This window comes from Passer domesticus, chromosome Z (genome assembly GCF_036417665.1).
Source record: "Passer domesticus isolate bPasDom1 chromosome Z, bPasDom1.hap1, whole genome shotgun sequence".
NCBI classification, from domain to species: Eukaryota; Metazoa; Chordata; class Aves; order Passeriformes; family Passeridae; genus Passer; species Passer domesticus.
Window position 1 is genome coordinate 48,607,092 of NC_087512.1, and position 14,002 is coordinate 48,621,093.

At 48.5% G+C, this 14,002-nt stretch overlaps 1 protein-coding gene across 5 annotated transcripts; it reads left to right on the forward strand.

Annotated features, from left to right (window-relative positions):
- The first annotated feature begins 2,238 nt into the window (after window positions 1-2,238).
- LOC135290347 (serine/threonine-protein kinase PAK 3-like) lies at window positions 2,239-12,620 on the forward strand. Of its 5 annotated transcripts, none has more exons than XR_010353113.1 (9): window positions 2,239-2,382; window positions 3,799-3,933; window positions 4,345-4,636; window positions 7,117-7,229; window positions 7,888-8,005; window positions 8,685-8,784; window positions 9,238-9,434; window positions 10,787-10,924; window positions 12,273-12,620. XR_010353113.1 is itself a non-coding variant. In XM_064404262.1 (6 exons), the coding sequence occupies exons 2-6, from the start codon at window positions 4,403-4,405 to the stop codon at window positions 9,306-9,308; spliced, it is 636 nt and encodes a 211-aa protein (XP_064260332.1). In that variant the 5' UTR covers window positions 3,422-3,933; window positions 4,345-4,402; the 3' UTR covers window positions 9,309-9,631. The 5 variants fall into 5 exon arrangements, 1 of the variants encoding a protein (XP_064260332.1); XR_010353115.1 differs by lacking the exon at window positions 2,239-2,382 and adding an exon at window positions 5,545-5,608 and having other exon boundaries at window positions 3,422-3,933; XR_010353114.1 differs by lacking the exons at window positions 2,239-2,382; window positions 3,799-3,933 and having other exon boundaries at window positions 4,311-4,636.
- The last annotated feature ends 1,382 nt before the right edge of the window (window positions 12,621-14,002 follow it).

The window sequence follows — 14,002 nt, forward strand, 5'->3', positions numbered from 1 at the left end:
AAGCAAACTGTGTAACTGATCATTGGAAACTTCTCTCAGCAGAGATCCTTCTGCTCTCTCTACTACACCTGCAACATAAATTGAACCTGTTACTAAATTAAAAGGAAATGTGAATTTTGAAAGACCCCTACAACTGCTGCTAACTCAGTAATCTGTGCAGAACCATCTACTTCCTCAATATCCGATTCCCATTTCTTTGTCTCTGAATTTTGCCAAGCAATCACAGATTTTTTAGACTTTCCAGAACCATCTGAAAAAAATGTGATTGCCTCTAGGGGTGCATGACTTCTTAAAGGCTAATGAATTAATTTTAAAGATGAACTTAATAGCTCCTGTTTGGGACAATTGACTGACATTTTTCCTGCAAAATTTTCCAAAGCAAATTGCATGACTTCTGAATTTTGAATTAACCATTCTAAATAGATGGATGTGACAGGCAGGAAGATTTCTGCAACATCTTTTCCTGCAAGGAAAAGCATTCGAGATCTAGCCTTGATAATAAATTGTGAAATAATTAAGGACAAGTTGTTATAGTTTTACCCAGTTGACAAGATAGGAAAACCCACTCTAAGATTATCAGCTGCTCCTTCTTCTCTAGATCCCACCAGAATATTAAACTGTGAAGATGTGGATTCTCTCCTAAAACTGCAAACAAAAAAAGACAGGTTAGGATTATACCGATGAGCCTGACGTGACTGGATGGCTCTCATCACTTTATCTCAAGCATTTTGAGCTTCTTTGTTCCATTCTCGCGGTGACTTTAAGGCTGTGTCTCCTCTTAACAAATCTGCCAGAGGAGCCAAGTCCTGATTTGAAAGGCCTAGTAGTGGACGAAGCCAGTTCAGAGTCCCCACTAGCTGCTGCACTTCATTCAGTGTCTTTGGATTTGTCCTTAACTGGAGTGGCTGTGGAGTTACTGTTTGTTCTGTGATCCTGTATCCCAAATACTTCCAGGGAAGAAGTGTCTGTATTTTTTCTTTTGCTACTGTGAGTCCTGCTTTCTCCACTGCTGAGATGACCTGATCTGTTGGTTCTCAATTGCACCTTTGAATGCTATTAGAGCCTCTGCTGGGGCTTGTGTTTGCACTTCTACTGCTTCTTCCTGCTGCGTTAGGGTGTTTTCTTGAGCTGTTGTGATGGCATCAGCCAGCACCTCTGCCTGCGTGGCTGCTGTGTGTTCAGGGGTACCCAGGCGATTGCAAGCATCCACTGGCTGTGCCAGGGTGGGCTCAGGATCTTGTGGCAATGTATGTAATATTTTTTTTGCAGCCTGGATTTGCATTAGAAATTGCAAGGTGTTTTAATAACTCTTGTCCGGCCTGATCTATTGGAATCTGCTTGTCTAATGCCGTCTTCAAAGAGTCCAAAAACTTAATATAAGGCGCATCTATCCCCTGTTTTATTTCAGTGAAATCTAGTTCTGGTTTGTTGCCATCAGGAACCTGTAACAAAGCTGTTTCTGCTGCTTCCTTGACATCCGTAGTATTTGTTTATCTAGAGCTCTAACTTGTGTTTGTGGATCCGTATGGGCTCCTTCATCTGCAAGCTGATCTATAGTTAAATTTGTAGTGGCTGGAGTTCCTGCATAACCTCTTAAAAGGTCATTTAACAAACATTTCCATGCGAGTTCCCACAGAGCACATTTCATCGGGGAGAGGAGGGATGTACAAAGCTGCTTTAAATCACGAGGAGTGAATACCTTTGCTGTAAAAGTGGCTTGTAAAAGACTTCTGAAATATGCAGAATCTCTGCCATACAAACGAGAGGCTTTGCAAATCTCTTTTAACTCTGCAAAAGTGATCTGCTGCCAATGTGGCTGAGGTACAGCACCTGCTGTGTACCTCACAGGAAAAGCTTTTAACTTTGATGCGATTTCCCACTCTCCTTCCTGAACTGCATCCTTTCTTATCCTCTGCCAGCTATCTGTGACTCCTTGTGTATTAAACGCTTCCTCAGATTCTTTGGAATTACATTGTGGAGTACAGGAATAATTTATTTTTTGCTCTGGCAGCCTGTCGGATATGGGTGCCGCCATCTTGGATGGGGTCACTTCCGGGACACCACATCCGGTTCCCAGGCTCGGCAGGGAGGGGGCGTGGTGGGGTGGGGCGGGGCCCGCAGAGGGGGAGGGGCCTGAAGGGGGGCGGGGCGAGCAGAGGGGGCGTGTCCCCGCTCTGATGGGCAGGAGCTCAGGGACCCGAGGCCGATGGTGGCCACGGCCACGAAGGGCGGAGGTGGCCTGGTGGCCATCGTGTCATCTGCCATGCGCTGTTGGCAGAGTGGATACAATCAGCTCGGCTCCTTTCAATTTTACTGCCAGAATTCTCTGATTTTGTGCGCCGGAGGGAGCTTTTGAGAGGAAATCTAGAAGACTTAGCTATGGTAGGGGTTCTGAGAGACGCGGTTTGCAGACAAACCTGGCCAGGGCTCGTCTGCTCCCCTCTCTCCAAGGATGGGGTCGGGAAGGGGGGACGGGCTGGGGGCGGCTGGCCTGGTCACCTCCCTGCTGCTGCCCTGGGGTTTCTGGTTCTCAGATGGGGTAAGGGAAAGCTTTTGGATCCCCCCAGAGCTCCGCTTTCTCCTGTCCTCCCGGTCGTGCTGCTGCTGCCTGCATTCTGCCCTGTCTCTGATCTTTGCTGGCTTGTGTGCATTTTTTGCTTGCTTTTCATTTTCCATTGTTACAAATTTTAACACCGTCCTGAATGTTGGCCGCAGCTTCAAGCTGGACTTCTTATTCTTTTCCATATTATATAATTTCAGTCCAACTGAATCCCAGAATTCTGGACTGAGTTTCTGAGATGTATCTGAGTTTGGGAACTCCGTTGAAACCCATTTTACAAGTTTTTTAAGCTGTTTCTTCTCAAGCTGAATATCTTGAATTTCTGACTTATAATAGAAATAAGAATAAAAATCCTGCTCTGCTAAAGACAACCGATGTCCCATGGTGGCACTCACCAAAGTGGTTTCCAGAGTTGTCGTCCTTGGTGTGAAACTCCCCGGTCCTGGGTCGCAGCAATGTGTCAGCTTGGCTGAAGGCAGAATCCTCTGAAGCTGCAATGCTGCTCCAGTCCCGTGTCCACTTCCAGCCTCTTTCACCGGTGTGAGGCTTTGATTTGATATTCCCTCTCAATCTCAAATCCCTTCTTCTGAGTTTTCTTTTTATGTGACAAAAAACTCAGGTGCAGGCGTGCTCTCCCAAAACCGGAAATAGCAAGGAAAAAATGTCCTATTTTGATTGAGGTAATCAAAAAATCCCTAGACTGTCTTTCTCAATATGAGAAATCCTGTCCAAGGCGCTGCATATTATGTTTCATTTTCTTGGACCAGGTGTCATAAACCCTCAAAAGAAATATAATACACCCAAGGATAGCTCAGCTACTACTTTGGATACATAAAATAAGCAGGATGACTTCTGCAGCAGTGTTAGAAACAAAGAAGCTTCAAGAAAAGGTAATATAACAAACAGAAAAAACCAAGCCAGGTGCAGAGGTCTGCTCCTGGTAAAAACACCTCACAAAAGCACTTAGCTCTTTTGTTCTCTTATTTTTCTACCTGATGGGCCAGGCAGGACTTTTTGGCTTCTATCCAATTAGATGTCCTCAGGTTTTTGGTGAAGTCCCTGAGGTCCTATGAGGTGGCTTTTCACCTGATCGTTGAGAGAAACTTCTGGGCTTCTTTCCTTTTTTGGGGAACAAAGGCTAGTTTTTCCACTCTGTCCTTAGGAGGCACAGTCCTGCGGTATGTGAAAGATTGGCAGCCACCCCACTCATGAAACTTCCTCTCCATTGTTGTTTACAGACCATCAAGGAAGATGTGCAGGCAGAGCTGCAGGAGTCTGAGGCTAGGAACAAGGCAAGGGAGAAGAGGCTGGAGGAAGAAATGAAAATCATCAGAGAGAAACTTAACTGCCTCCCTTGGGCTCTACAAAAGCAAGTGAGTGAGGGAGGGACGGCCAGTGCAGTCACCAGCCTGGTGCTTTCTGCCCTTCTTGCCTTTCCACTGCAGAGCAGCAGGGAGTAAGGCCATGCCTCTGAGTGCCATCCTGCTCTAGTGTGTATCACAGTCACTCTGAAGGACATTTCCTGCTGTGCTGAATCTCAGCTGCTGCCCTGGACAGTGGGACTTGTTCTTTGGCTTTTGGCCAGCAGTCATCCAAATTGATTCCTGCTGGCCTGTTTCTGCTCTCCCTGTTTCTTTACAGTGCACTATGGTGACCCAGATGGAGGATTGAATCCCTGTCTGTATCCCTTGCAAATCGGTTCCTTCCCTTTCCTCACAGTCAATGACTCTTGGCTGACAGGGACAAGCTGTAGACTCTGACTGCTTTGTTCTCTTTGACTTGAGGTGCAAGTGTCGACATCTCACCTGGCAGCCTGCAAAGACTTCCAGCAAACAACTGGCAATGAAGGGCCCCAAGGTTGGCGTGAGGCACAGGAACTGTCCCCACCAGAAGTGCGACAGGTTCAGGACACCATGGGCTCTGGCATTAGACCTGCTGCCGCAGCAGCATTTCCTCGAGGAAGATATACTGTTGAATCTGGGAAGTCAAGCTCGGACAGTTGGTTCATCACCAGTTCTGGCAGCAGCATGGCTGCTCCAAAATGGGAGACTGAGGAGAAATATCTGGAGATACTGGGTATGTCTGGTGTATTTCTTATCTGGGGGACAGTGTACTCTGTGCACTTTTTCATACCTGATTCCCAGTCTTTCCCATCACTGTTAGAATCCTACCCATTGGCCCAAGCCCTGCTCCGATCAGTCACTCGAAAACACATCAAGTCCTTTGTGATTCTGCAGCACAACCTAATCAATCTGTTTCTTGCCCATAACAGCTGCCAGTGCTGTGCTCTCAGATAAGACCTGGTGGGGCTGAGAGCAGAGCCCAGTGGATTCTGGGTCTACCATCACCTGTTGGGACAAAAAGGCCATTGATCTGCACCTCGCTGTGTCTGATCTCAAAGCCCATCCTGTTGTGTCCTGAATGGGGGCAACAGCTTGTACGGGGCTCAGGCTGCCTGTGGCTTCTTCCCACTGCTTGTCAGTGCTCCTGCTTGGGCTTTGCCAGCCTTGTTGTGGTAGCTGTCCTGTCCCTGAGGGCTGGTGGGACCACAGAGGCTGGAGCCTTCCTTAGCTGGGAGAGGGGCATCTTTGAGCTCAGCCTGCTCATAAATGGTGAGGGTCCTGATGGTGAAAGCTCCATCAGGATTGGTTATAGCTTGAGCTGCTGTGGTTTACAAAGAGAACGGCATTCTTCTGGCAAACTGCTGAAAGGGGGAGAAGATGTCCTCCTCTCCTGAGGATGCATCTCCCTGTGCTTTGTTTCCTGTCAAGAGAACTCTTGAAAGAACTGGACAAAATCAGTCTCTGTGCCAGCCATCTGCACTGCGGGACTGCCTGTCCTGTTGCTGTTGTGGTTGTTGTTGGTGTTGTTACCCAGCTGACCACAAAGGACTCAGAGCCCCGAACAGTGGGGCTGCCTTTTCTCTGTCCTGGAAGCTTGGATCTCTGCTTTAAAGTGAGCATCTTGCATTTTGTTTCCCTCAGAGGGAATGGTGAACGTGGAAAATCCCGCAATGAAATACACGGAACTGGAACATTTTGGCAGCGGGTGAGTCCAACCGCAATTACTTCTACACAGCCACGGGCCAGGAGTTTTTCTGGTGGAATTTCTATCCAGCATGAAGTCAGGCCAGCTGCAAACATGTTCACACCCTGGGGATAGATTGTCCCATCTCTCAGTGCTAGTCAGAATTTGTGAGTGTGCTCAGAAGGCTTTGTCAGAGAGATCTCCATGCTGCCAAGGTCTTGTCTGCAGCCAGGAACAGGACCTGGAAGATCTCCTTGTCTCTCAAGTGTGGGACAGCTCTGTGTTAATTTCTTTAGCACTTTTGTATGTCTCAAAATCGTACTGACACACTAATTAAAAAGAAGAATCTTGCTTGCCTGAAAGAGCAACCTACACCCTATCAAAGCTATCAGGTAACAGTTCTCAGGAACATTCCTTTCCTATGGTTTGCAGAAGGAAATACTCTGTGGTCAGGAGAGGAACCCCACAGTTTAGAAACTGAAACTGAAGATGAAAGAAAATACTCCCTTTTAGAAGCTGAGGCAGTAAACCCCAGTGCTTCAGGAGCAGGCCCAGTGCCCATGCACTTGAGAGGAAAATGCATCATCTGCCTTCTGGCAGAGCCCTCCTGCATCCTGCAGGTTTTCGGCATTTACAGGAGACATCTTCTGTGTGGGCTGGCTTTCACTCAAAGAGCTAAACAGCTTCTCCTTTCTCTGCCTCTGTTTTGTTTTAAGGTCTTTTGGAGATGTTTGCACTCAACACTATCACAGGGGGAGAGGTAAATGTCAACAGCCCCTGCAGACTCTGCTGCTCTTGAGGGGCTTTGCCCTCTGCTGTGAGCTGGGGCTGGAGCTTTGGGTAGAGCCGTTCTGAAAAGGCACAAGAAGCACAGACTTGTGCCAGCCTGCAAAATACATTTGGGGCTTTGTCCTTGTCAGCTGCCAGAAGGAAGGCACGGAGGGCAGCGGTTCCTTTCAGAGAAGGACGCGCCCACTCGCTCTCCATTGCTAAAACAAAGGTGGTGCCTTAGAGCACCTCACTGCCCTTTGAGGCTACAGCTTCAGAGTCCTGAATTCTCATTTCTGGCTGCCAGCAAATACATCTGAAAGTTCCTGGTAGTTCCTTAGCCACCTGCAGTGCTGCACTTGGGAACTGCACGTAGGGAGAGATCTGCAAGGTGTCCCTAAAAGCCCTAAGGCCTGCCCATAGCCCAAGATGTATCCACAGAATATTAGGGCCTGGATTACTTCCTTTGAATCCCATGCAAAGCAGCAGAGGGTGTGGTCAGGGGTTTGTGGCTGGTAGTTGACACACCACTGTCACCACGTGGACAAGGCAAAATGTCAGTGGCCTCATGTGTCCTGTAACTGCCCCCCAAGGGAGCAGAGAAATGGGCTGTTGGAATGTCAGTTCCTAATTACTGCAGTGCCTAATCACAAGGCAGTTTGGCACAGCTCAGCTGTGTCATTGCAAAATCACTGGCGTCATGTCTGTTGTGGTCTCGTGTCACGAGCTTCTCAAGTTATTGATTTTCAATGTCTCTTTAGGTGGCTATAAAGAAAATAAAGCTTCAAGGACTGAAAAGGAAGCATCTGACCCTTAATGAAATCATGATCATGAAGACACATAGGAGTCCCAGTGTTGTGAATTATTTAAACAGGTGAGAGGTCATGGTCTTATCCCATGAATGTGTGTTTACATAGAGCAAACATGAGAGGTTAAAAACTCACTTTGGTCAGGGGCAGGAAGTGGAGCTGTTAATTGCTTCTTAATATTTCTCTTCTCATCTCCAGTAGATGAGAAGAGAGTGCATCTTCTCTGCATGAGTCTTCCCAGGCACACATAGTTTGAAAATTATTCAAAAATATTCAAAACCTGGATCAGCTGTATCTTTCTAAGTCAATACCCTCAAAGTTCACTTCCTCCACAGTTTTCAGGATTGATGTTTTAAAGTTTCTTAAGTGCTGATGAGCCATCCTAAAGGGGATTTCCCTTAGATCCTTGCCCCTCTTTGCCATTGCTATGCATGCCAGGAAGCCTAGGTGCTTATTTCCAGAAGCACCATGCCTTACAGGTTTTTTATCTGGGCTGTTGCTAAACTGAAATTTCGCTTGCTGGCCATCTAAGCCATCTCCTTTTTCACAGCTGTGCCTTTCTCCTTGAGACTGCACAGACTGCAAACAATGCACAGCGTAGAGGGAATGTCTATTCCTTTGTTTCTGTCCTTGTCACAAAGGCACTTGGAAGCAAGAAACCCGGAAGGAAAATATCAATGTAGCCATGCATGTTTATCCCACACCCTTGTTTCCGTCTTTCAGCTACCTTCCGGGTGAGGAACTCTGGCTGGTTATGGAGTACATGGACGGAGGCGCCCTGAGTGATGTCATCAGCAAGAGCTGCCTGTCTGAAGAGGAGATGGCAGCCGTGAGTCGGGAGGTCAGCAATCCCATCTGTGCAGCTGAGGGCTTGGGCAGGATTGTCTGGGAAACAGGGGCTCAGAACAGGAGAGGTTTAATGTGCCAAGCTTTGTTTCTGCTGCTATGCTATGGGCAAGTAGAAGCATCTCAAGTGAAATTGCTGCCATTGCCCCTGCACTCACTGAACTCAGTTCTTGTACTCTTATCTCCTGCAGTTGTGTTCTCGCTCTGCCTCTTGTATTTGCTCTTCTCCATCTTGCCTCCCTAAACTTTTTCCTTTCTTCACTGCATGCCTTGCCTGTAAAAGCAAAGGTGCTGGTGGCAGGATTTGAAAGGAACAGCAAAGGAAAAGAGAGAGACTCGTTTCTTTCAGTCCTCAGCTAAAAAGGATAGGAGTGCAGCCAAAGCGCTGTTTGCTTCTGAGCACATCCCCTGCAGCAGCAGTCATCCTGGCTGGTTTGCAGGGGACAGTCTACAACAGCAGGTGCCGTTGCTCTTTCAAAAGCTGGCATGCCTTTTCTTAAAAAGGTCGTGCTCTGCCAGTGTTGCAGCAGCAAGCTCTTCCTCTCAGTGGCACTGTCTTCTGCCATTACTCCCCATTCCCCTGGAGAGGGAATCTTTTTGATTCTTTGTGCCTTTTCTTTTGTAATGAAATCACATCACCTGTTTTGCCCTCCTGTTTCTGTTTCCTCTCTCAGTGCCTGCGAGGACTGGATTTTCTTCACTCCAACCACGTGATCCACCAAGATCTGAAGAGCAGCAACATCCTTCTCAGAACCGACGGCTCTGTCAAGCTGGGTCAGTATATTCTTGGTCAGGTCCAGCATTCCAGGGATGTGGGTGTGGGGCTGCTTGGAGTGACTGCCAGCTCCCCAGAAATGGTGCTGGTGGCAGTGCAGGGACACCTCTGTGAGCTGGTGACACAGAGCTGCAACATGTACAGAGGCATGACAAGGAGCAAGCAGTCAAGAGTGGTGTTGCTCTGTGTGTGTCCCTTCCAGAGGGAGGGAGCTGCAGGTCTAAAGCTTCCAAAGAACAAAAGCCACTGCTGGAGGCAGTGTAAAAAAATGAGGGTTTTTTTAAAGTTGCCAATGCCATATTTCCTTGGCTAAAGACCTGAGAAAACAGAGCAGGGACAGTTGTCCAGGAAATTCAACAGCACATTCTCAAACTTCTACTGGGGAATTATTTTGCTTGGTTTCCTAATTGCACAGAATTAAAATAAAACCAGTTATTTTGCTTTCTCCTCAGGTGATTTTGACCTCTCTACTCAACTCACCCCTGAGAAGAATAGACGGAGCTCGTTAGCAGGGCCTGCTTGATGGATGGCACCTGAAGTGGTGACACGTGAACCATATGGCCCCAAAGTGGAGATATGGTCTTTTGGTATTGTGGGAATTGAAATGATGGAACAAGAACCTCCTTACTGGAACTGAAGTCCTGCCTCAGTAAGGAGCAAATACTCACTGATCCTGCTGTCTTTGTCACCTGTCCCATGTTCTGTGTGCCATTGGACAAAATCCCATTGCCATCTGCTGGAACTACTTCCAGCACAGTGCCTTCCTAAAAATGTCCCTGCAGCACATCAGCACCTGCTGTAGCTTTAGTTGCATCAGTGGGGGAACTCAAGCCTTACCACATGCAAACAGACTCCATTCTCAGGCAACATTTGCCTTTGGGTAATAAGTGGTTCCAGTTGTTTTGTCTGTGTAGATGGCCCTAATAACAGGAAGCAAGCATCTTAGAACTACTCTTATCCTTCCAGAAATGAAGGAAGGAAACCCAAACCAAATAAAGTTTCTAAAACTGTGGTTTTTAGAGAGGGACTGCATCCCCTGTGTGGTTTCTTCTCACTGGGAAGAAACCCTCTCTCAGGAAGCTTGCCTGAAACCTGGGCAGGAGGGTGTAGAGGCCACGGAGTCTCTTCTGATTGTTGTGGAGTGCTGCTGAACCATTCAGTGAGCATGTTTCTCTCATAGCCCAAGCCATGTTCTCCATGTCACCAAGCCAGAGCCTGGTGATGTGGAGAGGCTGCCAAAACCTCCTGTTTGTTTCCTGGCGCTTTCTGGGATGGGTCTACCATTAATGCATTGACTTGAGCATCCAGATGAGCAGAGAGTGACCATAGGGATGGCACCTCTCCTTCTTCTGACCATGAAAAGTTTTTTCTTTTCCACATAAGGGAAGCTGAAATTTTCAGACTGCTGAGAGACAGAGCTGCAGGTGGCTGCTGTTTGCCCAAGCAGGAATTTTCATCCCAATCCATTTCTGCAGGCATCTTAATGTGTCTGTGTGGAATGTGAGATTGTAGATGTTAGTTTTCTTCCCTGGGATTAACTGATGGATTTGCTTTCTTTCCTTCCAATTACCATTGTTTTCAAGAACAGGAAGAAAAGCTTGATGAGTTTTGTTCTGTGGCAGCTGTGCTTAAGGGATGAACAAGCGCTGCAGAGATGCCTTTCACGTACTAATCCTTGGAATTAGTATAGCAAAGTCTCCCTTCCAAAAAGCCTGTCCAACTGGTGTGAATCCTCAGAGAAACAAAACATGCTTTTGTTGATGTAGTTCCCACTGAGTAGGTCAGTCAATGAAATCAGCTGCCAAGGCAAGATCTGCAGGATGTTGGAAAAGCTGTGGCTGCTTTGGGGTTTGGGTTTTTTTTTGGTAAAGGAAAGTCATCTCTGGGGCTCTGCCAGGGCAGTAACTGCCACCGAAGAACAGAGGTTAAACAATGGGATCTGGGAGAGCAGTTAGAGATGTGAAAGCAGCAGGTGGAACCTCATGTTTCCTTTGTCTCCAGGTTAAACACCTGATAGCCTCAATAGGGACCCCACAGCTGCTGCATCCCAAACTCCTCTCGGCTTGGCTGCGTGACTTCCTGAGCTGCTGCCTGCAGACAGACGAGGAGCAGCGCTGGTCTGCCAAGGATCTCCTGCAGGTAAAATGCAAAGGGGCTGCAGGTGAAACAGGGTGCGAGGGATGGGCTCTACCTCCAGCGTAGTCCAAGGCATCAGATAAGCCCTCTTCCTCCTTACCTCCACTCTTAGTGCTCTTCAAATGAAAATGGTGAGGAGTCCTCGACTGGGCTGGGCTGGCAGGGCCCTGTAAAGGTCATCTGGTACAAGTGTTCTGCAATGAGTAGGGACATCTTTAAAGAGAGGTCAGATTGCTTAGAGCCCTTTGCCACCTGACCTGGAGTGGTTCCAGGGATGGAGCACCTACAAGCTCTTGGGGCAACCTGTGCCAGAATGGCACCATACTGCAAGGAAACAGTTTCTTCCTTTGACCTACTCTGACTTGATCCCCTATGTGTTTAAAATTTTTCACCCACATCCTATTGTAACTGGCCCTGTTCAAAAAAGTTGTCCCCCACTTTCTTCAAAGCTACTGTGAAGTCTTGGAAAATGGCAATAAGTGCCTCCCTGGGGCCTGTTCTTCACACAACTGAATAACTCCACCTCTCTCAGTTTTTCCTGAGAGGACAGGTACTCTGTCCTCTGCCTGTTTCTGTTGCCCTAATTTGTAATTTGGTGGTGTGCTCCATTTTATCTAATGGCAAAAGAATTGAAGTAGAGCAATGCAGGGTACAGAGACATGCAAAGGTGGTGCAGGAACCCAAGGAAGCCTGGCCGAGTGGTCGGAGATTTGGCTGTGGGCAGGAGGGGCTGTGGGGGCTCACTGTGAGCCTCTGAGGGGCCCTGGTTTGTGCCTCCACCCCACCCTTAGAGGTTTCTGGCACACAAACCGGGAGAGCTGAGATGGACTTGTCCCAGCCCCATCTGCTGCCTGGCACGCTCAAGCAGACAGGAACTGGCCCAGGGTTACTGCCAGGTTGTGTGGCAGAGAGGGAAGGGCAGCACCCAGTGCCACTGGGCTGTCCCTGCTGGGAAGGAAGGTGCCATCCAGCACAGGAGGGGCAGGGCATGGAAAGGTAGGCACTGCTCTGTCTCCCTGTGGAAATCAGCCCAGTGCCTGTTGTTCAAATACAAGGACCAATGTGAGGCTTTGGAGTTTCCTGAAAAGAAGAAACTCCAAGGACTGAAAGCACCATTTCTAGAGCACTGGCAGGGCAAAAATCCCAGCAAGATGAAGACACCTGGTTAAATGGATGAGTGGGATTCTGGGCCAGGTTTGCCTGTGATGGCAAGGTCCTGCACATAAAGATGGAGGTGCAGATGGTCCATCTTTCTGGATCTTTCTAGGAGCCAGAGGAATCCTGTGAAGCACTGAGCTTGGAAAGTCATGGTTCATTGATTTTTGTTGATTTTCTTTTTTCCTTTGGGCAGCATCCATTTGTAAGATTTGCTGAGCCTGTGTCCAGCCTGGTGCCACTGATTGCTTCAGTGAAGAAGAGGAAGGACCAAAGAAACTGAAAATCACATCAGGACTGTTTACTTCTCAACCGGCACAGGGCAGGATTGTAGGTTCGGACAAGGGTTAGGGTCAGGGTCAGGGTTAGGGTTCAGACTAGAGTTAGGACTAGGGTTGGGACTAGGATTAACGTTAGGGTTAGGGTTTAGGAGTAGGGTTAGGGTTCGGTTATGATTGTCTAATAGGCCTGCTGAGTAGGATTAGAAATTAATAAAGTTTCTGAAACCAAAACTCTCCCTGAAATTTCCTTCCTTCTCACTCTGTGAATAAGGTCCTGATTTCCTTGTAAATTTTATTTTGTTTCTTAAAGGTGGAAGTCACCCACACAGTGTCTTTGGCATGGTGTGAAATTGGGGAATGCTCTTCTACATTTATGCTCTCCAGACCATGATGCTTTTGGAATGTAACTCACTTTTCTATTTTTGGTCCACTGTGGTACCTCTATTTGAGGTAGAAAGGGCAATGGCGTTTGCAGGAAAAAACAAAGGAAGAATGGGGCAGCCCAAATATCCTATGCGGATACACGGCTTTCTGCTGTGACTCAAGAGCATTCAAGTTCCTGCCACTTGGATTTGTATCCCTAGGTGCAAGGCTGGAGGAGAGCCTTGCTCAAGTGGAAAGCAGAAGGATCAGAGCGGGGGCTCTGAAAGGTCTCCTCTGGTGCAGAGCTGCCAGGGAGTGTGAGGTGAGAGTGGGCCCGGCCTTGTCCGGGGTGCAGCCCCAGCAGAGGCCTGGCAGAGCCCGGAGCAGCCTGAGCCTGGGCAGAGGCAGGCTGGAAGGAGGCCCTGGGAGCTGCAAGAGGCAGCAGCCAGGCCCTGGGTGCCTCTTCCTGGCAGCGGGCGAATCCTCCGCTCTCAGAGCCCAGGTGGCAGCTGGCTGCTCCCGAGGGGAAGCGTAGCCGTGCTGGGCACAGCCCAGACTGAAGGCATTGGCCGTCTGGAGTCTGCCCAGGAGCAGAGAAAGGCCAGGGGCAGCCGAGGGCCGATGGCCTGGCTGAGGATTCCTGCTCTTCTGCCGGCTGCCCTGTGACTCCTGGCAAAGGGCAGCAGTGTGTGCAGCACTCTGGGCACCGCGCAGGGAGCCGGGCTGCTGGGCAGGCTGGAGCACAGGGCAGCGTCCTTCAGGCACGGCGCTTCTACCAGGGCAACCCAGGCCAGCCTGAGGCACTGACAGCTTGGCAGCTCACATCCGCAGGAGCCAGAGCCTCCCACAGCTCTGCCAGGAAGCGCCTGCAGGCCTGGAGTTCTGCCCTGAGCCACAGCAAAGGTGTGAAATGCAGAGTGTTTTGAGAAATATTCAGGGCCACCAGGCCAGCCTGCTTTGTGCTCTCTGGCACACAGCAAGCGCTGTGCAATGCCGCTCTGAGCTGCTGGGAGAGAAGTGTTAGAAATAAACAAACTCTTAGTTACCATTAAGTGGAGACAAAGTCATTAAAGCAAAAGCTCACAGCAACACCCAAGATATTAACTGGAACAAATGCAAACCAGAACTAACACCACCTAGCACCAAAAACTTTCGTACTTTTTTCTAATAACCTTTTGGCTGCAGCAAAATATTACCTCCTGTCTCCCTGAGGGAATCACGGATGAGCCTAATTTCAACATGTTTTTGGGATGATGATGATGCTTCTTCAATGCATAGGTTT

What these genes read in the sequence shown, in the direction of transcription:
- LOC135290347 (XM_064404262.1), top strand. Translation starts at nt 4,403, where the DNA reads ATGAAGGGCCCCAAGGTTGGCGTGAGGCACAGGAACTGTCCCCACCAG. An exon ending in GAAATATCTGGAGATACTGG is followed by an intron (nt 4,637 to 7,116) that starts GTATGTCTGGTG and finishes ATGTCTCTTTAG; the next exon opens with GTGGCTATAAAGAAAATAAA. An exon ending in GTTGTGAATTATTTAAACAG is followed by an intron (nt 7,230 to 7,887) that starts GTGAGAGGTCAT and finishes TCCGTCTTTCAG; the next exon opens with CTACCTTCCGGGTGAGGAAC.